The sequence below is a fragment of the Centropristis striata genome, chromosome 12 (assembly GCF_030273125.1).
Source record: "Centropristis striata isolate RG_2023a ecotype Rhode Island chromosome 12, C.striata_1.0, whole genome shotgun sequence".
Taxonomy (NCBI): Eukaryota; Metazoa; Chordata; class Actinopteri; order Perciformes; family Serranidae; genus Centropristis; species Centropristis striata.
In genome coordinates, this window is record NC_081528.1 from 14,475,077 (window position 1) to 14,498,331 (window position 23,255).

The 23,255-nt window shown below is 36.2% G+C and overlaps 2 protein-coding genes and 1 long non-coding RNA gene across 5 annotated transcripts in view; 2 read left to right on the plus strand and 1 right to left on the minus strand.

Annotated features, from left to right (window-relative positions):
* The first annotated feature begins 3,660 nt into the window (after window positions 1-3,660).
* Window positions 3,661-15,108, plus strand: cxcl14 (chemokine (C-X-C motif) ligand 14). Its single transcript, XM_059346907.1, has 4 exons — window positions 3,661-4,012; window positions 5,934-6,039; window positions 11,519-11,632; window positions 12,761-15,108. The coding sequence occupies exons 1-4, from the start codon at window positions 3,949-3,951 to the stop codon at window positions 12,774-12,776; spliced, it is 300 nt and encodes a 99-aa protein (XP_059202890.1). The 5' UTR covers window positions 3,661-3,948; the 3' UTR covers window positions 12,777-15,108.
* On the minus strand, window positions 10,804-21,393 carry LOC131982293 (uncharacterized). The gene is made up of 3 exons (XR_009395370.1): window positions 21,265-21,393; window positions 11,891-12,011; window positions 10,804-11,614 (listed from the first exon to the last, which is right to left on the minus strand). It is a non-coding gene; the product is annotated as an uncharacterized LOC131982293 (long non-coding RNA).
* fam13b (family with sequence similarity 13 member B) overlaps window positions 21,313-23,255 on the plus strand; it is an 89,528-nt gene continuing 87,585 nt past the window's right edge. For 2 of the 3 annotated variants that reach the window (XM_059346904.1, XM_059346906.1), the window contains exon 1: window positions 21,313-21,454. The gene's annotated coding sequence lies outside the window, so the exon portion shown is untranslated. The remainder of the gene's footprint in view (window positions 21,455-23,255) is intronic. The other variant, XM_059346905.1, reaches the window with a different exon arrangement.

Genomic DNA, 23,255 nt, shown 5'->3' on the forward strand with positions numbered 1-23,255 from the left:
ACCAAAGGAAAGATTGGCAGAGATGTGTTGTTGCTCTCAGGCTGCATGTACATGTAGACTGCAAATGAGGCAGCATTTTACCAATGTACATTCTCTACTAGGGCTGGGCAATATATCGATATAAAAGATATATTGATATGTTTTGAAATGTGATATGGAATTAGACCATATCGCATATGTCCATATAGTTCAATTTTTTTTCTTTCTTTATATATAAATGCTGCCCCTTAGTAGGGTTTGTCATATTTAGTTCTTTTGTAATGTTCGTTATTCCTTTTCTCATAATTCTTTTTTTTTTTCAGAAAAAGATTGGCCTATTTTATTTCATAGGCTGTTTTTATTTAAGATATTTTTTAATTAAATGGGCAATTTGTGGAGCTTTGATTAAAAAATAAAAGGTACTGCTGTTGGTTGTTATACAGAATATATGTTCACTTAAATAAACGGTTTCAATAAGGACCTCCGCCGCAGGCTGAATACTACCTGTTCCAACAATACCTCGTTAAGTTTTTTTTTTTTTTTTTAAATGCTCTTCTTCAACGTAAAGCACTCCTGTAGCGATTACAGATTGCTCCTAAAATTATGTACTTACTTGATTCCTGTGGTCTAAGACTTGTACCTTCAGCTTAATGCACTTATTGTAAGTCGCTTTGGACAAAAGCGTCAGCTAAATGACATGTAATGTAATAAAACTATTTGTGACATGTCATATTTGGCTTTGACTTTGACAGAACATTTGCTCTCACTTTGCGATAAAAATATCGGGATATATATCGTATATCGATATTTATATTGATTTCGCCCAGCCCTATTCTCCACACACACCCAAATATGGATGCAGGTATAAACAAACTCTACACACACATACACACAAACGTCCATGGTGCAGACAGACATTTCATGGCCGCTGCTTTGAGTGATGACAGCAGCTGATTGCATCAGTGTTCAGGGCAGAGAGGTGAACACAAACACACACATAGAGAGAGAGAGAGAGAAGGCAGGATGAACACACATACACACAAATCCCTCATGATGCAGAAAGGTGATGAATCCTGTTTAATCCTGTGGTCAGAGTGTCCCAGGTGGGTGGGGTCAGACCTCCTTCTCAGGGCTATCTCTTACAGGCTGATGGTTCAGGCTGATGGCAACCCCAAACACAATGGCTGTATTTGTTCATGTTCACAGACTAGAATACAACACATGTGTTTCATTTAATGAACACAAATGAGAAAATGAGTGGCTAAGTCCTAAACTTGTTGATTGGTCATTAAAAGGAGGTGGGGTATGTGTTTTAGGAAGTGAGATGTTTAAGTCGAACTAATAACTTGAATTGAGCACACTTTATTGTTCACAGACCTATATAAACTAAGATGATACAGGCGGTTCAGTCATTATCACACTATTGAATGGATGTTTATCAGTATTTATCTTCCTATAATTCTGGCTCAGTAAAGGACTTACTCTACCTTCTAGTAGGTACAGCAAGTTGTTATTAGCTCATTCAGTTGGCTGCTGCCAGGCTGCAACCTCTGGGTCTGAGCAGGGAGGCAAACCAGGAAGTGCCTTAAGCTGCATTCTACCAAAAATTCCAGCAGGGGACGCTAAGTGTGGCTGCAAAAACATTTCTGTCTATGAATTTCAATTCAAAATGAGAAAACTTCTGACTTGAATTTTACCTTAGAATTTTTTTAGGACAACACTATACGGACAATTTGATGTTAATAGTGTAAATAATGGCCCCATTTAGAAGAAAATAGAAGATAAAGAATCGTATGATTTAGGGCGTGGCTACCATTGATTGACAGGTGGCTAACAAGGCGAGCCATCATCAGGAGAGAAGCAGAACAATGCGTATCCATGGCAACATGTCAATAAAGTTATATATATATATAATATATAAATGTTATATAGATATAAAAAAAGATGTTTAGCGGTTTGGTCTCCTAACTTTGACCCTTTCACTGTATTTTCACTTATTTGAACGTTTTGTTCAGTAAAAATGTCTTGTTCAGCATTTGGTTGGACTAATAGACACTGCAAGGAGTTGCAGTTCATTTTTCTTAGGTCAGTAACATACATTTTGTTTTTGTTTTTTGCAATAACTAACATACCAGTTAATGCTCCAGTTAATGCTAACATGAATCAGTCAGGTTGAGATGTAGAGAGGCATGTAGTCAGTGTCGTCAGATCTCTCTCGCTCCTCCACAGTCCAAATATGGTCTGCTCCCCGTATCGGAAACAAGATGGCGACGCAAGATGGTGACAGGTGTAACACTGAACTTGATGCTTCCAACGGGCAGTCCACAAACCAGTGCAGTACTGCAGTCTATGGCTGCTGCACAGTATTAACATTGTATTGTTGGCAGTGGCCTCTCGTGGCAGCAGTAATCATGAACAGTGCAAAGTCGAAAGTGACATTTCAGAATGTGAAAGTAAACGTGAAAGTAGGGAAACATGATATATGCTTAATATAAATAATGAAAAGTTGTGATCAGAATTCAGCTACAACTTCATTCAAATAAGATCCGTGCAAAGCACCAGGCTCATAAACTGCAAACTAGGCAGTGCTGGTCAATATGTATGAAGATTCAGAATACATACTGTAGTGTACTGTTTACCTGTAAAATGACAACTTTTGTGACCCAAACCCATGTTGGGTTCAAAACAGTTGAGCCATACCAAAGCACCGCCCACAACTGGTACAAACCAGCTCGCAAATCTGAGTGAACTGTCAAACTTGTGATGATGTGATGACAAAATATGGATCAAGATTCAGTTTCAGAAACATAATCTATTGAACTTTTTACCGGTAAAATGGAAGGTTTGTGATTTGGCCGCCATGTTGAAAGAAGTCGGAACAAACCAAAGCACCGCCCATCAACGAGATGTCACGTCAGCTCGTTCTGTTTTTTGTTGATCTCCACCATTAGTTAGTTTCAGGCTTAAAACTTTTAATATAAGGACTTTCTGAAATGGAAATGGAGTGAATGAATGGCGAATTCACTTCTATAACCGGAGTGAAATTTTTTTTACATAGAAAGATGTGTAGTGACCCATTTTTGCCATTAAAAAAAAACATACCACCAGTATGGCAAGAACCATAGTTTCTGAAGATTAATTGCATATATTAAAGCTTCACAAACCAAAAATATATAATTGTCTAAAAGATAGATAGATAGATAGATAGATAGATAGATAGATAGATAGATAGATAGATAGATAGATAGATAGATTGTAAGACGTAAGTCTTGATCCACATAACTACACACAAGTCACAGCAGAATCTCCTAGGAAAATTGGCTAAATTACGTTTTTGTAACAGCAACAATTGGCTGTTGTGTGTAACTGTTGTCAATCTCCTCATGATGACGTTAATCATTTTTCTGTTAGTTAAAGCTGAATAGGAGCTCAACATAAACAGCCCAACACCGTTTATCAAATCAGACGTCACTCCACCCTCGTTTTTCTGGACAAAATGTGTATTATCTTTTTTTAGTTTTTAGTTTTTTTCCCTTTCCTTTGCTCTCCCTCCCTTTCCATGTTCTCCACTTCTCCCTCGCAGGCCACAAGTGTTTGATTCGCTGTCTGGCCGTGCATATTAATGAGCAGGGGACAGCGGGCTGCTTTTTAAAAGAGCTGCTGCCTGCCTCTCCACAGCGAGCGGGAGAGAGAGAGAGAGAGAAAGAGGGAGAGAGAGACCTAAACGACTGATTGGAGGTTCATCCAGGCGCTCAGGACGCACAGACGGAGTTGCACAATCAGCGCTCCAAAGGGACTCAAGAAGAAAAACCTCTCAGCAGCTCCTTCAGTCCACCAATTCAAACAGTAACTGCAAGTGGATTTTATTTGCACTGCGAAACTCTTTTGTTGACTTTTTCCCCCCGTGTTTTCGAGAGCTTGGATTTTTAGGAGCTTGTTCTAAAGAACATTTCTGTAACTTCCGAAGATATGCATCGGTGCACGGCGGTGCTACTTTTGTTAGTGGTGGCCTTATACGTCCTGAGCGCAGAAGGTAAATGTAAATCCTTTTTATTTGATCATTTATTTTAAAAATTTTAAAAAACGGGGTGTTTTGCGTTGAAGCTGTGGTGATGCAACTGAATAACAATCAGTAGGTGGAGACATTTATGGGGTTTTTTTTACGCTTCATTTGCTTTGAAATGTATGCAAAAGGGGAATTAAGTGTAAAATCAAGTTTTCCCTTGCAGAGTTTGTTAGAAACATAAGTAAAGTAGATGCAAAAGATCTAGAAATCCAACACAGGTTGTGAAAACAACAGCTTAGTCAGAGTGTCTCAGTGGTGTGTTTGCTTGCATAGGCTACTTATGCTCACCAAATAACTCTAAATTGGCATCAACAATGTGCCACCTGCTGCATGCATTTTACTCTTAATGTGATTGAAAAACATCAATTCAGCACTTACGAATGACGTGTAATGATGAATACCATGTTTGATAATATTGTTATCAATCTATGAGTCATGTGTTGGCATTCACAAGTATTTCTACACCCTGAACACTCTCTGGGACTGAGAGAGTGTTTGGCAGTGAAGCTCGCCATATGTAACTAAAATAATTTAAAGCCAAGTTTTCTTTTCAAGGAGGCATGGGTTTGAGGAATGGTGGAATGAAATGAAATGGGTTTTTTTTTAAATATGGAAAATATTTTGAGCAAAAACAACCTGAAAATCCTAAATGCACTCAGTGGAAATGTGTCTGCAAATGTAAACGTTGGTTAAGTATCAATCTTTGCAAGCTTTTTGGAAAGCAGGAAATGCTTAATTGTTCTCACATAGCATCATAGTTTGGGACAAAAGGAAGGGAAACCAGTAAGTTACGTTCCCTCAGCTTACACTCAGCTTTTAAAGCAACTGAAATTCTAAGGTAGAATATTTTTAATATTGTTGGATGGCATGGTATAACAGGTACATGTCTTGAGGAAGGAAACCCCATCTCTTCCTATTACACAGTATACATTAACTTTAGTTTTATGAGCTTTTGTTGTCTGGTGTGGCACCTCTGTGAGGCTGCAGATTGATTTTGTGTCCGGCGGTGAGGACAGATAGCAGGTGATGGATGAAGGAAACCTTGGACTATCCAGGTCGTCACCTCCCATCACAAATATACAACCCAGCAAATCTCATTTCCTTTGCCTTTATTCTACAGCGTAACACGCAGCAGCTACAAGCCTGGACCTCTAGAAGGACTGGAACATATAAATGTATAAATCCTGCAGATGTATGACTGCATGTAGCCTCAATTAGGGCAGTTCATTCATCTTACCAGCAGGTTGAGGGTTTGTTTAATTTAAAAACGGCATAAAAAGTGGGTTTTCTGTTGAAGCCACAGGTTATTTCTGCATTACTTAAGTGTGAATTTATAAATCATCTGAGCTGCATTGGATAAATTAGTACATCAGATCAGTTTTTGAAGTAGCATGCAACCTTTGTTGAGGGGACATTAACAATTTTTACATGCAAATAGGGAGAAAAAAAAATCAATTGTATTTATTCTTATGTTTAGCATGTTTATATGTGACCTGACTAGATTTCACTGTATTGTATAAGCAAATGAAATACTGAGTTGACAGAAAGACACAGCGTTTGTGAAGCTTGTGATGTTTCAGCAGACTTAAATATTGGCTCTGGTAATCCCGCAGTGTGTGATTTAAAGATAAACTGGACACTGATTGAGAGCCAATTTGCTGTTAAATCACAAATAATGACCTTTTCTGTCACTTCAGTGTCTATTTTCAGTTTCATAGCTGGATGTAGACTAACTTTAATAATCTGTCGCACAAAAGGATCAGTTTTTAATCCCCAGCATTTTAAATTCAGTCTGACTTGTGTGTGTGTGTGTGTGTGTGTGTGTGTGTCTGTGTCTGTGGTGTGTGTGTGTGTGTGTGTGTGTGTGTGTGTTTGATTTCCTTGACAGCCTACAAGTGCAGGTGCACCAGAAAAGGACCAAAGATCAGATACAAGGATGTGCAGAAGCTGGAGATCAAACCCAAACACCCGTTCTGCCAAGAGAAGATGATATTGTGAGTGAGACTTCTTTCTCTTAATTTATTCAATCAACCTCTTCTCTTTTCTTTCTACCCTTCATCCTGTCCTTTATTGTCTTTTCTCTCTCCTTTTTTTCCTTCTCATCATTTGTATGCTTCTTTTCTTTGATCCTTTTTCCGACCACCTTTCCCTCTCTCTTCGTTTACCCGCTTTTCTTTTTCTTCTTCCCTTCTTTCTCTCTGTGCATGCATGCTCTACAAGTCATAATATTGCCGTATTTGTACCTACTTGACACACACATATACACCATGACTATGCCCTGGCCATAAAAATATTTGGCAGCCACACAGGCATTATCAAAACATCCTGTCATCTGTGCTTGAAGCACTTAGGAGGATTTACAGTGTGATGATTAACTAATGATTTAATGACGCCCCGCAGTCAGGAGCGAGACATGATTTATTAGTTGGAAAAGGTATGGAGAAAAGGAACTTTCCACAACTTTCAAGCACTTCTTAAGATTTTCCAGTTTAAGCTCAATTTCACAAAGAATGCATATCGACATGCCCATTTATAAAAAAGAAAAAAAACTAAATATTTATATATGTACATGTATATAATACCAAGAGTGTTCTATTTCTCGGCAAGATTACATCCCAAACTGCTGTGTCACCATGCCACCTACTCCCTCTCTCTCTCTGCTGTCTGACCTTTGACCGATAAAATCATGGCTCCAACAGACAGACAGCTATTATCTTCAATTTGAGCCATGGTGGAATGCAGCATGATACCGAGGCCTCTCGTTCCAGCGGGGTCCCAACACACTCAGAGTAGCTTGCGGGGCTCATATAAACAGACAGCTTTGAATAAATAAACTTTAGCATTATATATACAGTATGTAGCATGTTTTTTTTTTTGTTTTGTTTTACAATAACCTTGGGTGAACTCCTGAGAATGAAGACTCATATTTAGATAGAAATGTGAGCTGAGGGAATTTATTTGAAGTTTCATGTCAAAGCAACTTGAAGGGACGACAGATGGGGATGTTATATCAGCTTCCCTGGAGTCCGTTTAGTGTTCAAGGCACGAACTCTGCTGCCACCTGCTGGAAAACTACAAATTCACACAGAGAACACAGTGTTTGTAACAGCAGTGATAAAACTGAGCATGTGGTTACAACATATGGCAGAAATCTGTTTCTTTTAGGGACAAAAATGCAAGTCGTGCATTGAAAATCATTCAATTTTAGGTTTAAGGTTTATCTTGCTTTAAGGTTAGGGTTAGGCATATACCCTCACCGATTTTTTATTTATTTTATTTATCTGATATGCACGTATAAATGTATATTTAATCTCTTTTAGATGAGGTTTTTAGATAAGCCCCTAGTGGATTTCTACCTCACCTGCACATGTATTTTATTTAAAATGTTTTTCTTTGAAATGTGCAAATAAAGGACATAATGGATTATAAGGTTTATACAAGTTTCCAAGAAATTAATATAAATCAATGCAATGACCCCTTAAGAGGTCAAAATATGTGTTCTTCCAAACTGGTTATGCTACATTCTGACTAAACACTGATGACTTTTAAACTCTTTCATTTAAAAATGTGTATTCTACAATTAACAAAACAATGTTTTTACACAAATTACACATGAAAATATGACTGAAACAGCATTCCATTAAATTCAGATGTTTCCTGTACTATACGTTTGGTCATACGAGTGAACAGTGACAGTAACACAACATAAATTGCACTTTTCACAGTGAGACAATTATATTAGCAAATTATCACGAGTGAGATATCAAGCAATTTGTATGTGTTTATATTTGCTTGTTTTATCTACACTAATGCAAAGATTTGCTACTTTTCATACTTTTATAGCATTCTTAATTTTTTATATTATTAATATTTATTTAATTTTTTATTTATTTTTACTTCACTTTTTTTTTACATTTTATGATAAAATATTCATCAATTAATTTAGCTAATAATAATAACAAATCAATCGTTGCAGCCCAAGTATTGTTTTTAAAATTGATGCTCTATAATGGACAACAAAAAATAAATACATGATGTTTCCGTTTCCAGACTCAATGAGTAATCATGTGAAATAATCAAGATGATGATGATGTGTGCCATAATCATGTAGCCTTGCTTTAAAAGGTTTTTTATCCAACAGTGAATTTTCTTCAATTTAACTTAAATTCAAAAGTAGTATGCAAAAAAAAAACATATTAATAAAAAAGAGAAATAAATATATATATATTTCTTTTAATCTCCATTACTTTGTTTCCATAACTGTTGAAAGCCAAAATTGTAATTAAAAATAACATTTGTTTTGATATAAAGGTTGAATCTTGTCTTAAAAGAGATTAAAATAATGCAAAAGTCAGAAGAACACAATTGAAAAAAAAAAGAAAATAAATATGCAGTTTACAAAGACTGTTCAGTCAGACACGTTTCCTTAATCGATTGTGTGTGTGCAAGAGAAAGAAAACACACTGAGGAGTGTTAGAATTACTTGAGCTCCTGGGTCTGTTTCTGTGTGTGTGTGTGTGTGTGTGTGTGTGTTTGTGTGTGTGTGTGTGTGTGTGTGTGTGTGTGTGTGTGCGTGTGTGCGTGTGTGTGTGTGTGTTACCCACTGCCGTTATTTAAGGCCGCACTATTAGCATGAGATGGGGGCCACCAGCCGCTGGTGCCCAGTGAAAAATGAGCCTCAGCGGGCTCCGGAAAGCCACAGAAAGAAAGAGAGTAGGAGAGAAATGAGTGAGCGAGTCCCCCTGTGGCCTTTGTTGTGGCCGTTTGGCTTACAGCGCTCAGCTTGGCATTCTGAGCGACCACTCCTCTACCGCACACACAAGCTAGGAGCCACAAAATGTCTCTGTTCCCCTTTATTTCTTTTATTTCTCTCCATTTTCTCTTCCCTTCTCAGTCTTGTTTCACATTCTTTAATTCACTCATCACTCATTATTTTTCCTATAGTTTCCCTTTATTAGTTTATTTCTTGTACTTTGTGTCACAACTATGCCACTTGCATTTAGATCCTTTCCTTCAAATTACAATCAAAATTTTATTTTAAACATTATACATTTGCCGTTATATATACTTCAGATTACTGTGGCTCTGTGGCGACTTTACCAGTAAAAATCACAAGCGATGCACCACTAGTGATCCTTTTCCATCTATCACAACAGTCTCACGATGTGTGAAGTGGCGTGCTGTTTTTTCCCACTTGTGCTAACGTTGTGAGTAAACAGTTTCTAAATATAGAAAAGAGTGATGGCTACGCATGGTGAAACTTTGAAAAGAAGTGAAAATGACATTTAAAACACATCTGCAATCACACCATAGTGCCGCCAAAAAGAACGCAACTAACTTTGATGTATTGACCCTGAAAATGAACGATATTTGGTCAAAAATAAATAAATAAATATAAATTTGGATAGTATGGAAAAAAAGATGGAATGGAATGTTGTTTCTATTGACAATGGAGCTGATTAATGTTACTTATGGAAGATTTTGCCAATTGTTGTTCTACGTTACATCTTAATCTTCAGATAAATGTAATAAAATATAAAGTACAGTAATTTGTCTTTCAATGTGGTGAAGTATAAAGTAGCATATAATAGAAATATTTCAATTAAATACAATACAGGTTTGTAACAGTATGATTTTCTAATGATACGATAAAGAATATATAATAGTTTCATGCTATACGGTATGACAACACAGATACCAAAAAGAATGGGACAAAAACGTAGTAAAAAGACAAAGACGAGTTATCTAACGTTTTATATGTTTTGTTTTTCGTTAATGTAGCCTATACACTCATGAATTTGTTTAGTTTTTTTACCTTTTATGCAGCGTCCAGACTTGAGTTGTACACAAATATTATATTATATTATATTATATTATATTATATTATATTTGTTTTATATTTATTGATTTATTTTATTTTATTTTTTCCAAAACCATTTGTGATGGAAGTATCTCTTTTTAAAATAAATATTTTAAGATTTTTTTTTTAAATTCCATAGATAAGAAAATGTAAATGAGATGATTTTCATACCATAAAACCAGTATACAGCAACATATCTTCACTTCTTTTCCCTTTTGCTCTGCCGCTTTCCACCCTCGCTCTGCGTTATAAAACATTTTGCTAACCATATTAGAGCCACTGGCTGCTCACGAGCTGCCCAGGTGAATGATAATGAGCAGGAACTAAAGCTCAAATTAACACAGTAATTAGGTTAAATTTCACCTCTGCTGAGCAGCCATGGATAAACATTCAGGGTGTGTTTATTATCACAGCCCTGCAGATATGAGTCTGCTGGCACACAAAAGCACGCACTTTCATGATAACAAACACACACTTGAAGCTCAGTTCCTTTATAACAAAACATGTACAGCTGCTGCTCAACAGCCAAACACAGTGACAACAAAATAAATGCAAAACCCTTATAAGTCCTGAATGCAACGTTTTTATTGAGAGTCAAGTCTTTTCTCTACTAGTCAACTTATTTAGCATTCATGGTCTGGCGAGCCTTTGAGTGTGTCACTGGATGGAGAGGCCCCATGGCATGCTGGGTGTTTTTCCCACATTTCCCTTGTTTGGCCTGAATATGCCACATGCAGGCAGACTGTCTCTACCGTTGCCCTGAGCAGAGGCTTACAGACAGATCAATTGATTCAATGAGCTCAGATGTCACATTTTTTAGTGGCAGCTCCATAATATTACTCCATTGCCAAGTAACTGGCTGCCGGCAGGCTGATCTTTTCAATTGTGAGGGCATTTAACTGCAGAAATCTCATTGAGGCCGGTGCAGAATAGCAGCTAAAATTTGGGGCAAAAACATGTCAAACGTTTTACAACTTGATAGTCTCTATTCAAGTAACTCAGACTGGCTTTCAGAAAGTTTTAAATACCCGCAAATCAGCTTTTTTACTTGATTTTGTTCTTTTGAAATTCATACAATACATTCACTTTCAATTGGCGCCTGTAGTTGGACTCAACCGTCTTTTAAACTGTGTCTCCAACATGTTGTGCAGTCTAATTAAATTATTTTCTAGCCAAATTATTCTTCTGAAGTCTAAATGTCAAAGATTTATTTAAAGCAACTACAGGCATTTTCATTTTGTGTTGATTGTGGCGCCCCCACGTGGACAAAAGTGGTACTGTTTCCTCAAACATAGGATATATGTAAGATTAATAACTATATAGTATGACGACGTAAATGCATATATTGATGTAAAACACATCATACAGTGTATTTCATAACAAAAAAAAGTTAAATCTGTACGTTTTCTTCACTAATGTTATTATCATGTTGAGTTGTAAAACTTTAGAGGATCATGAAGTAACAGGAACCACTGAGACTTCAATATAAAAACCATGGGAGTGAGCAAGATTCCTAATTTTTATATATCATATTTAATTCATAACATGTTTGTTTTTTTAAAACATTTCTGTCTTTTGTTGTTGTTTTGTCTCTTCTTTGCTCGTCCTCTCAGTGTGACGATGGAGAACGTGGCTCGGTTCAAAGGGCAGGAGTATTGTCTTCATCCCAAACTTCAGAGCACCAAGAATCTGGTCAAATGGTTCCGCATCTGGAAGGACAAGCACAGGTAAGAATCTTATTATTCCTTGACAAAATACAATAAAATATTTGTTTTACTATGCAAAAAAATTTGCATAAAAAGGCAAATTCAACATATAATCCCAAAATACAAATGAGTTCACGGCTTGTTTCTACTCTCACACGGCCATGTCTTTAAATAATTGATACATTTAGTAAGACACAACACTAAAAGGTTCATAATTATGCTAGCAACCTAAATGTATTCTTTTCCATTAGATTTCCAAACACACACCACACAACCTACCTCTGTTATCACTGCCCAGTTTCTGTGAAGTTTTATTGATCCGTTTTGTTGAATTTCCTCCTCTCACCTTCCCTCCTCCACAGGGAGGTCAGAGGTCAGGGTCAACCACACACAAAAGGCCCTATTGAGATAGCAGAAATTCAGTATTTTGCTGAGTACAAAAGAACATTTCCACAGGGACTCTGAGGGTTACTGGGTGATTAAATCTATGTCCCTCCACTTATATTCACGAAGCCAGCACATTAAATACAAGAAACAGGGACTGAAAGGAAAACATCTGGTGGAGGAGGCAATTAAATGAGTATACCTTTAAAGGGTTACTTCAGATTTTTTAAAGTGTGGTTGACACAGAACATTAGCAATGCACTGCTGTGGACTGGGCGGCAGCAAAAATGTGTTTTAGCCACCTAAAATGATAAATATCAGTTTAAGTTTATACCATATTTATAATATTTTCATTGCTTTACCCTGCCGTCAGACAGACCTGTATCCATGCTCTTTGCAAAGCCACCAGACTACATTGACAAAAACAGGAATTTTGTCTTGCTTGACACAGGAATTGTTGCTCTCCCGCTGCCTCAGTCGCTTAGTTTGTTTATGTTATTGTGTGACTTTGGTGTTTTGAAGGATCTTTGCAGATTCACCAAAGTCACACAATAATACAAACAAACTAAACAATCAAGGCAGTGATAGACCAGCATATCCTGTGGTGCGTGGGGTAAAATTACTGTTGTTGTCAGTGGAGTCTGGAGTTCCAAGGTTGAACGGTAAAAAATATCGTAAATATAGCATACAGCATACACAATAGACACCTTTGAACAAATGTTTGAAATCACAGTAAAATTAAGTCTGTTTTTGTTTCTTCCTCAGGGTGTATGAAGCCTAAAACCTCGGTTATGCAGCACACGTGGATCAAGTGAGACAAAAAAAAAAGAAAGAAAAGCTGACAGTACCACCAGGACTGTTTTTGTGAAGTACAAGATGTAATCTACAATCAAACTGTACTTCTTCCCTCTTCTGCCTGTTGAGCACATTAAGAGATATCTTTAGTTCGTATGTTTAAGCCGGTGGGTTCGTTTTAGTCGGCCATCGCTCTAGTTACAGTCACTCACTCCAGTCTTTACAACTGTAGCTTATACTTGTCAAATAGTGGACGAGACACCGCCATCCGTGTTCAAGCAGCTGTAGGTTTGTTCAGTTGGTTTGTAAAGGGAATTCTCTTTTGCTTTTAGGCTTCTTTTAAAGTGACAAATGTGTAATTCTGAAGAAACTGGCAAATCTTCCTTTGAAAAATACAGTGTGGGTATTTCATTTAAGATATTCACTACGACAGGTAGGACATTTGTACACACCCACATGTAGGATCTGGTCACCTGAGTTTAAGCGGTTTAGTTAAAATGTAGCAATAAAGTTTCTCAATGATTCTCTGTATTTGTAGCGGAGAAGCAGTCTGTGTGCAGTTACATATACCACGGTTACATATATATAATACAGAAGTTACTATTTTTCAGTCAGATAGAGGAGATCTATCACTGTGTGTTTGCATGTGTGTGTGTGTGTGTGTGTGTGTGTTTACCATCTCCATACTAGTCATGTGTCAAACAAACACACTACTCTGCAGCACACATTTTGTAAAATATTATCCAATTAACTGTCAGGTTGTAGTAAATACAATATCAAATAGTTTTATTTTGTGCCATTCATACATACAGTGCAGTCTAAAACTTGATTATTAAATACACTTAGAGAGCCAGACTGACTGCAGTTTCACCAACAAAGGAATACCTATTATACATTGTCACTGGTTGAAAGATTTTTTAGTTCCACCTCTTGAAATAAATGTGTACTGAGGCAATATCTCATGAAAACTGCCTACATAACCACTGAACTGAGCTGCGTATGATAGCATAATTAAAGGATAAGGATAATATTCTAGTGTTTTGTTAATGGTCAGATACGTCCCATGAAAATATTTAAAATGAGCAACGCCTCAGGACCCTAGGCCACTCAGTCCCACTGAAGACATACATTTTTTAAAAATAGGTCAGAGCGTAAATTCCTAAAACAACAGGGCACTGTAGTGTTTAACAAACATTACTCAAAGAGGAGCATATAAATAAATGTATTTGTTTGGGACCATTGTCAGAGGCAGGATTGTACATAAACTATGGAGAACATGTTTATTATATTAAGAAATATATACACATTCAATAGTCAATGATATAGACTAAAATCTCCCTGAATCACATAGGCCTAGACGTCTGTAATTTTATACAGGTTTGATTGACAAGATGCAGAAGGTATGTGCTGATTTGCCTCATTCTCCTCTGAAGCATGTCCTAGTTATTGTTACTCAAATATGATGATTTATTATAGATGAGGACGACTTATTTGACAGCAATAGAGCTCGACGTTACATAGGATTGAAAAATTGAATCAGACCTCAGATACACAGACGATACTTGTTGGTAGGATGGATTTATTGTTGGTTTTGAGTATTTTTATGGGATTTGTTGACAAAAAGAAAAATACAAGATATTATTAATATTCTCCTTTAAAATGGGCAATAAACTGTGTCGTTATTTTATAAAAATGTGCTTTGGACCAGTGCATGAGATTTTAAAATTTTCAACCTTTTTTAGCATTTAAAAGGGGCAATTTGAATGAAAACTTTGACATTAACTGTCCACATACAAATATATGTCAGGCATTTCATTTGTACTCCAAATGAGTCTCCTACAAAGGTGATGATACTCTGCTCTGTTACTCTCCTCCAGTAGATCTCCTGAATAATACTGTCAAACGTGTTATTATTCTCTATGCTGTGGATACACTCGCTAATAACGACTGTTGTTTTGTTGCCACCAAACAGAATTCACACACAAATATGTTTGCATATACACAGAAACACCACATTTTCTTTACCTTTTGAAGAATGTGCATTACTCTTGTTTTATATCTTATATATAAAATATATATAAAGAAACATTTTGTAAATGGACCAGTATAGCCTATATGTTAGTGAGAATGAATTTACCTTAAGACTTTATAGTGTCATGTATATTGTATTACTGCATTATAGTTGTATTTGCTATTTAAATCTTGGTTTGGTAACAGATATTTGGAGGGCGAGTGTTTGGACCAGCCCACCAAACACACAGTTAGACATTCCACTGAGTGTAATACAGTAAAAACAGCAATAAAGTGTCTATAGAGCAGCTCATGTTTGTATTTAATTCATTGGACTAACTATTGTATTCAAAACTGAAACAATGAAGAAACAATTGTGCAATTCTGCTGTTCCCCCTTTTTTATTCATAAATAAATGCAACAAGTCCTAAGAGTTAAGTTAATAGAGATAAATACAAACAGAAATAAAATAGAAATATGGAAATATACAAATATGTATGTGTGTAACAGTGTAAGTGACAAATTGAATCATTGCACATGATTTCTATAGAAAGTCCTTATTGCACGGATTAACTATTAGAAATAAATAAGTTGAGACAGGATAAGCCTGTAACCGGAAGTTTACATGGCTGTTCATGTGTAGAGGAAGGAAGAAAAAATGAATGTGCTGTGAGACAAGCAGGCCACCAGATGGCGGTGTACACCAACTGATTTTATCAGGCGAAGCGCAGCAGACACTAATATAATGGATGTTAACTGTAAATAATACAGGTATAGTTTAACTGTAAAATATTTTAGTGATTGTGGTGTGGACACAAAAAATATTGTACATACTACTAGAAAGATGCTAATTTACATATCCTGAGGAGTATGTTTACTCTGTGTCAATAAAACTGAAAATATCAGCAGACATAGAGACAATGGGCCTCATTCATGAAACGTGAGCAGAACGAATTTGTGTGTAAACCGTTCGCAGACGGAAATTTACGTGCATCTCCGCATTCATCAATATTTTAGTAGCTCCGATCTTTTCGTAGCTACTAACAAAATCTACACATGCTGCTGACCACACGTAGTGCTTGTGTAAATTTAAGAACGCATATAAATAATGCTCGTCACTGTTGGAAATTACAATTTTAATTCATAATGCGTTCTGTTATGTACACAATACGCAGATGCCTTTGAAACATGTGATATAAACATGACAAACGATTAAAAATATAACATATTTAGTTAAATTAGTTGGCAATTGGCGGGATTAAGATTCAGATTAAACTCATAATTGTGAATTATCTATGTAAATTGACGCATCCTGCCTGCAGTTCTCAGAGGTATCATTAAATTAATGCCAGAGTATATCCAATTTCCATACGGCGCACAACGGCAGACAGAAGTAATGCAGGGGTTCAGCGCAGTTGCAAACATGCCAGGTGTTATCGGTGCCATAGACTGCACACACGTACGCATCAAGGCTCCATCCGGTGATGCATTTGCTTACATTAACCGGAAAAACTTTCATTCCGTGAATGTGCAACTGATCTGTGACGCAAAGTGTGTGTTGTTAAACGTTGTGGCACGGTGGCCCGGTGGGACGCATGACGCATTCATCCTGCGTAATTGCGCAGTTGGCACGCGTTTGGAGGATGGAGCTGTGAGAGACGGCTGGCTCATTGGTAAGAATATAGCCTGCATAATCACATGTTTGTGTTATATATGGACTTACCTTTCTATATCCATAGGGGATAGGGGTTACCCACTGACGCCGTGGCTTATGACCCCACTGGCCAGCCCGCAGACACCACAGGAGCATACAATGAGGCGCACGCGGCTACTCGGGCCGTTGTAGAGCGCACCAACGGGGTATTTGGACTCTGAGCGTCCTCCTCCTGTGGCAGATGTATTTTTTTTGTGTGCGCTAATGCGTTTCTTTGCGTCAAGTTTAATGTCAAACCATTTACGTTTAACCTCGGACGTAGTTCTTTGCACTACAGAAACCACATTTACTGCGTCCGTCACCTCCCTCCACGCTTTCGCTTTGCCTGTCCCTGTCACACCACTACTAACAGATGAAAATAAAAAATTTTTTTTGGACTCCACTTCTCCCAAAATAACTTCAATCTCCGCTTCGGAAAAAATCTTTTTTCTTTCTCGTTCTTTTTTTCTTTGTGCCATGACTGACAGGTTGACAGGATGCCTCTACACACCTCCTTATATGGTGGTCATTAGCAATTCATGGGCGGGGTTCATGCTAATTGCTGATTATCGGGAGCGCGCTGCCACCTTACGATGGATTGGCATTCATGATCATACACACGTGTTTACGATCAGATCTGAGTTTCCCGCGGCGTTCATGAATCCGGAGTAGGTTTTTAGTAGCGTAGGCTTTTATGTGCAAATCTACGCACAAATCTACTAACGTTTCATGAATGAGGCCCAATGATTGTAAACTTTATAACAATATCTTAAATTAAAATGCAAAGGTAGTACAAGGAAAAACAAAAGTTTATACCCATATTATGATTTTCACTTTACCTAAGACCTGATTGACAAAGATTGACATAAAGTGACTTTAATTTATCAAATCAATGTATTTAATGTGTCTGCACAAACAGTTCTGCCTGCAATTAATAAAACATCAATGAAGTTCTGAATAACATTAAGTGGAAGTGTGTTAATAAGCAGTTTAAGAAGTATTTGAGGCATTCTGATTGTGAATAAAAATCCTAAAAAAACACAAGTATGGACACCCTAGTGTATTTTTAAATATCACAACTTTGCCTTGTTTTTTATACCCTGGTGCCTTCGAGTTGAAATGTGTTGGTCATCCATGATTCCACAAAGGATTTTTATCCACTGTCAGATCACCTCAGATAGACTGCTTATTGAAGCCACGTACTGAAAGTAAGATGGACAGTCATTAAATCTGTTTCATTCATTTTTGCCCTGTATTTGAAGAGCACCTCATTTTTCACTTCTACTTCACCAACATCATTTTTTTTACCCAGTGCAGCACTCTATCTTTTCTTTAACAGTTCTGCCAGCACTACAGCAGACTTGATGAATTTCATCAGGTGTAATCTTATGGGGAAAAATCACTCCTGATCCTTTATAAACATGATGTATTGAACTGCAGTAACATTCAAAGCTAAAAGCATTCACTGTGAAGAATTGTCACCCTCAGGCGAAGCTGTTGGGGAAGCTTCTTTAGAAGCTTTGCAAGCTACCAATCACTTCACACTGGAAGAAGTTTAACTGCAGCAAAAATTATTCAAGGGAGAAACCTAGTGTGGTTTAACTAAGCTACTTAGAAAAGTAGATCAAACTAATTTGTAAAGAAAAAAAAGCTGAAATTGAAATTGACATTGCACATGCAATATGAAATTATAATAAAATATAAAACTAGAAAGTGACATGCCAGCATGAAATGCCCCTTAATTGAGTTTATTGCAAACAGTGCCCACGTATTTATAGATCAAACATGAAGCCAAACAATAAAAAACAATTGACTTGATTCAAGATCCATATAATCAACATGCTCAGTCCCACAGGATTAATTATGTAGACTTTGTCTCTCTGTTACTAAACAGCATAATAATAATAATAATAATAATAATAATAATAATAATAATAATAATAATAATTATTATTATTATTATAATGTGCAACATAAATAAATAGAGTCCCAAACAAAATCAATACATTATGTGTATCTATCTATCTATCTATCTATCTATCTATCTATCTATCTATCTATCTATATATATATATATATATATATATATATATATATATATATACACAGTCACCCATAAAGTTGGAATACATTTTTTTTTTTTTTTTTTTTTTTAAACTTTGTTTATTAAGTTTTTTCACAATAAAACACAGACATACAGGAACACTCAGAACAGAGTCCCCACCCCAGAAAGCGAAAACAAATATATAGATAAATAAACAACAATAATAGTAATGATCAATAGATGACTCAATCTAAGACAATGTAAGTTAAGGAATAAAATATTTTTCACCTGACAATGTGATTTATTATTGACAAATAAAGTCTATATCTTCTCAAAACTTTATTAATCAATCTCTTCCAAACATATCAGAAAATGAAACCACAATTAACAGAGGATTGTGTCTGAAAACAAACTTATTCAAACTTTATGGGTGACTGTGTATATTTATATATATTGCATCATACAAATTATGGTCGTACTGGTTTCATGTACTTAATCCAAAATTCCCATCTTTTCAGAAACATTTCCTGATGCAATCTGATAGAAAAGGTGATTCTCTCTATTCTATAGTTAGCAAGATAGCTTCTAAAATAACATGTAACAACTTCTCTGAGCATTTGGTGACACATATTTGGGAGGTTTATTCATGATGAAGCTGTCACTGTGACCACTGAGCTACGACTATTCTTTTGCACATGCACCAGACAAAGGTGAAAGGTCAAGAGTGTGGTGGTGGCTGCCTGGGCTTGTCCCGCAGCTGTCTTTTCTTTTACAACCCAAGTTGTCAGTACAGTTTCAGTAGTTAACTACAGAAAAAAAATTACAGAAAAAGTAGTTTAACTATGTATGACTGAAGTTAAACTACTTGTTTAGTCAAATGTAGTTCACTACTACCAGACATACGCACCGGATATTGTGAAATATCTCAATTGTAACTGATTACACTATCTGCTGATGAAGACGAGATGCTGATGATAGCTTCAGAAAAAACAGGTTTGTGAAATGTAAGATTTAATTTAAACTGTAAAAAATATTTAAATGTTTTGAGTTGGTGCAAATAGTGGGTGCAAGTGCTTTGAGTGTACTTGTAACAATGTCTTGTGTTATCATTCTGCAAAAGTAAGTGACATTTATAGACATAGATAGATAGATAGATAGATAGATGGATAGATAGATAGATAGATAGATAGATACGTAGATAGATAAATACATAGATAGCAATTCCAAATGAGTCTGTATACATTGTTCCTAATTTTATATTTATTTTTGTTTAAAGTGTTAATACTTTTTTATATTTATCTTGCTTAAATGTTTAATGCTTTTACATTTCTTGTTAATCTTCAAAGCATCAGGTTTATTGATGCTTCTTTCTTTTTTTGCTGCTGTAACTGGAAATATCCTTGTTGTGGGGCTAATAAAGGAATATCTTATCTTATCTTATCTTAACCTATCTTATCTTATCTTATTGAACTTTAAAATACATGAAATTGGATATTCCAGTTTAAAAACAGTTTCATTTATTGGAATATTTCTTTGGCACAAAGACAGTTTACAAGGGGTGCAGACCTGTTGCAGGAAACTTGCAGTTTTCCCATAATGGATTGCACATTTCATTACTTTGTAATGATGTTTGAAAATCTATATAAATTATAAATGACAAAGTTAAGTTAAGATAATAATAGGAAAATGTTCTTACATGAGGCCTATTGTCTTAGTAGTAAATACAGTGCAATTTAAAATTGGATATCCCAGTTTAACCCATAGAACCCATGGTGACACCCATGTAACAAACACTTTAAATGTTTTTGAATCTCCCATATTCAGCTTTATGCTTCACCTTAACTCATTAAATCCCTAAGCGACACATACTCAACATCCTGGTGTGGTGGTCATGTGACTTTGACAAGAAGTGACTTCTCCAAAATGTGAGTGTGACTGGAAACAGAAATGTGAAAAAGTAGCTAATTTAAAAAAGCTTAGTTTTTGTTACAAGGCTAAGTTTAAAACCATTTAACAATTATAATCAGTTAATAGGGTGTCTTGTATTGCATTTAACTTGTTCTGATCATATTTACTGATCAAATTAAAGTCACAATTTTGATATATGTTGTGGAGATGCAAACAAAATTTGTTTTTGTTTATTATTGATTTATTATTGTTTTATTACTTAAAACCAATCTGAAAAATAATTAATTGTTAATCAGCACTATTAATGTCACAATTTTGATATGTTGTGGAGATGCAGAGAAAAAGGCAAATTTGAGTTTCTGTAAGCAGAAAATGTGTTTTTTATTTCAAATTAAGAAATATCATAAACATAAATACCATACATGCCCAGTGTAACGTCTATGTCACATCATAGATCTTTGACATTTAGGGGTAGATTTTTTTTTAAAAACATCATAAATGTGTTCTATGTGGTATTTCCCCCATACTTTTCCTTTAAGGATTACTGGGCCTGGGTTCTTATGGGTTAAAAACTTGGTGAAAAAGATTGGTTTTTGGAGTTGGTTAATCAATAGAGACAAATAAAAAAAAAATCAATAAAAGATGGCTTAAATGAAAGAAGCAGTGTGTGCCTGTGTGTCTGTCTATGAGGCTGGGTCAGTATTTAGCAGCTGTCCCCCGCTGTGTTCAGAGTGAAGGAGGCGGGGTCAGTATTTGGCAGGTTCGTCCCTTGAGGGTGTGTATGTGTGTGAGAGAGAGACTCGCTAAGCAACGACCGACCTGCAAACGGGCATCCGAGCCAGTCCGAGCAAAAAAAAAAAAAACAGGAACCACATTATTTTCCAGTGTCTTTGCAATGTTCCCGACGAGATTTCTACGCCGACTGCTCTGATCCCATCGAAGTTGCCGTCACAGAAGCCGAAGCAGAAATTAATGCATCTTGCTCCGCGTCCCTGTTTGTTTTGACCTGGTAAGGTACCACCGAGCGCCCGATTAGCTCTCCATGCTAACAGCATTTCTTCTGGTTCACTCAGCATCTTAGGAGCTAGCTGCTAGCACGCTAAAAGCTAACCAACTGCCGCTTTGTGTTGTCTGCCTTTTTAATGAATTATGTCTTGGATGTAGTTTGTGTATTTACCCACTGCAGTTGTTTGGTTATTTGGATGCTGACATTAAAGTGAGCGGCGGTTGTTAAAAGCCGTTTATTGCTTTATTTGTGGTTGCCTTGGAGCTAACGGCTAACGGTTAGCAACGGTCAGGCAGTTCCATCACATCTGTGGCTCCTCCACAGGAACAACGATCAGAGAAAGGAAAACTGGCTTAATAATAAAATATTTAAGGGTTTATAAGTAGCACAAGCAGAGCCGAATTGCGCCTTTTGTTTCGTAGTTGTTTAGGAAATTTAGTATTATAGATGTTTGTCTTTGCTTTTGCACCTAGAGTGTGAGATGTAAACCAGAGTCACCTGGTTTTGACGGTTATTGTATACAGAAACGGCACATCCTGTTGTTTCGGCTGGTTTTGAAGTTCTTGTTCTTTTGAAATGAAATCGGTACTTTCGTTTTCTGTTCAGGCTGTTTGCTGGATATCTTGCACAGATGCTCCAGCAGCAGCTCGGTTATATTAGACTGCCTGTGGTGGAATGTTCTGGTTGTTTGGTGCCATCAGTCCTATATTATCTGTGCTGCTTCCCTGTGGATATATATTTATGTGAAATAATAAATTCAGCAGTGTCTTTATGAGGGTTTTGATGAGCTGACTGTCTTGTTTTTTTGGGCTCTCTGAAATCTTTTGCACATTGCACAGTAGTATCTGACCATTGCCCTGAATTAGGACGGGTTTGGCTCTCCATATAGTGTACTATACTATATGAATTGCAAAAGTACTCTTGCACTTATTGTGCATACATGCAGTCATTTTCATTATCTGGTTAATAATAAACCACTTATTACCGAGATGGTTATATGTGAAGTTATTTTTTCAACACTGTAGAGCAGATGCATTCATTAAGGGTTTTTTTTTCTGTACAAAATACAGAACTCAGGTTCCAGCTTTTTAGTTGTGATGATTTTCTGTTAATGTAATAATGAAAACTATTATTGTTAGCTAAAGTCCTAATAAACTCCTAACATCGCCAATATCAACAGCCCTAATGATGATGCACTTTTTTATATAACAGTATCTTTATTCATGCTGTTGCAAATACATAGAAACATGTAAAGCTATTCAGAAATTAGAATTAAAAGTTGTGTGAAGACGTAGAGAAAAATACAAGAAAACAAAGCCAGTATTATAAATCTGGGTTTAAGTAAAAAACAAGGATGCTATTTACCTAAATCTGTATTTATATATGTTCTGTATTTCTATAAATAACTATCAAGACAGCTGCTGATGTGTCTGCTCTATCTGCTTATTAGATAATGCATCTACAGTCTGCAGCATTTCACTCTAACATTACATGCACACTCAGAGTGGGAACCCTGAACTTAATATTAAGACATAGTACTGCAGTTATTTGGAATTATAGTTCAAGTAAACATCCTTATTTGGTCAGTTTTCATGTGTTTTTAGGTTCCTGACTTCATTAACAACATCAGTTAAAACCCAAAGAAGTTGAGTTTAGCCTGCAGCTACATTTTTGAATACGCATGGTCATATGGCCTTATCTGTAGAGCTTATGCAAAGCCTGTCCTCTAGCTCAGTAAAGTTTAACCTATTTGGAAAACAACCTGGTTATTGTGTAAGAGAGACAGCAGATATGTATGTAGACC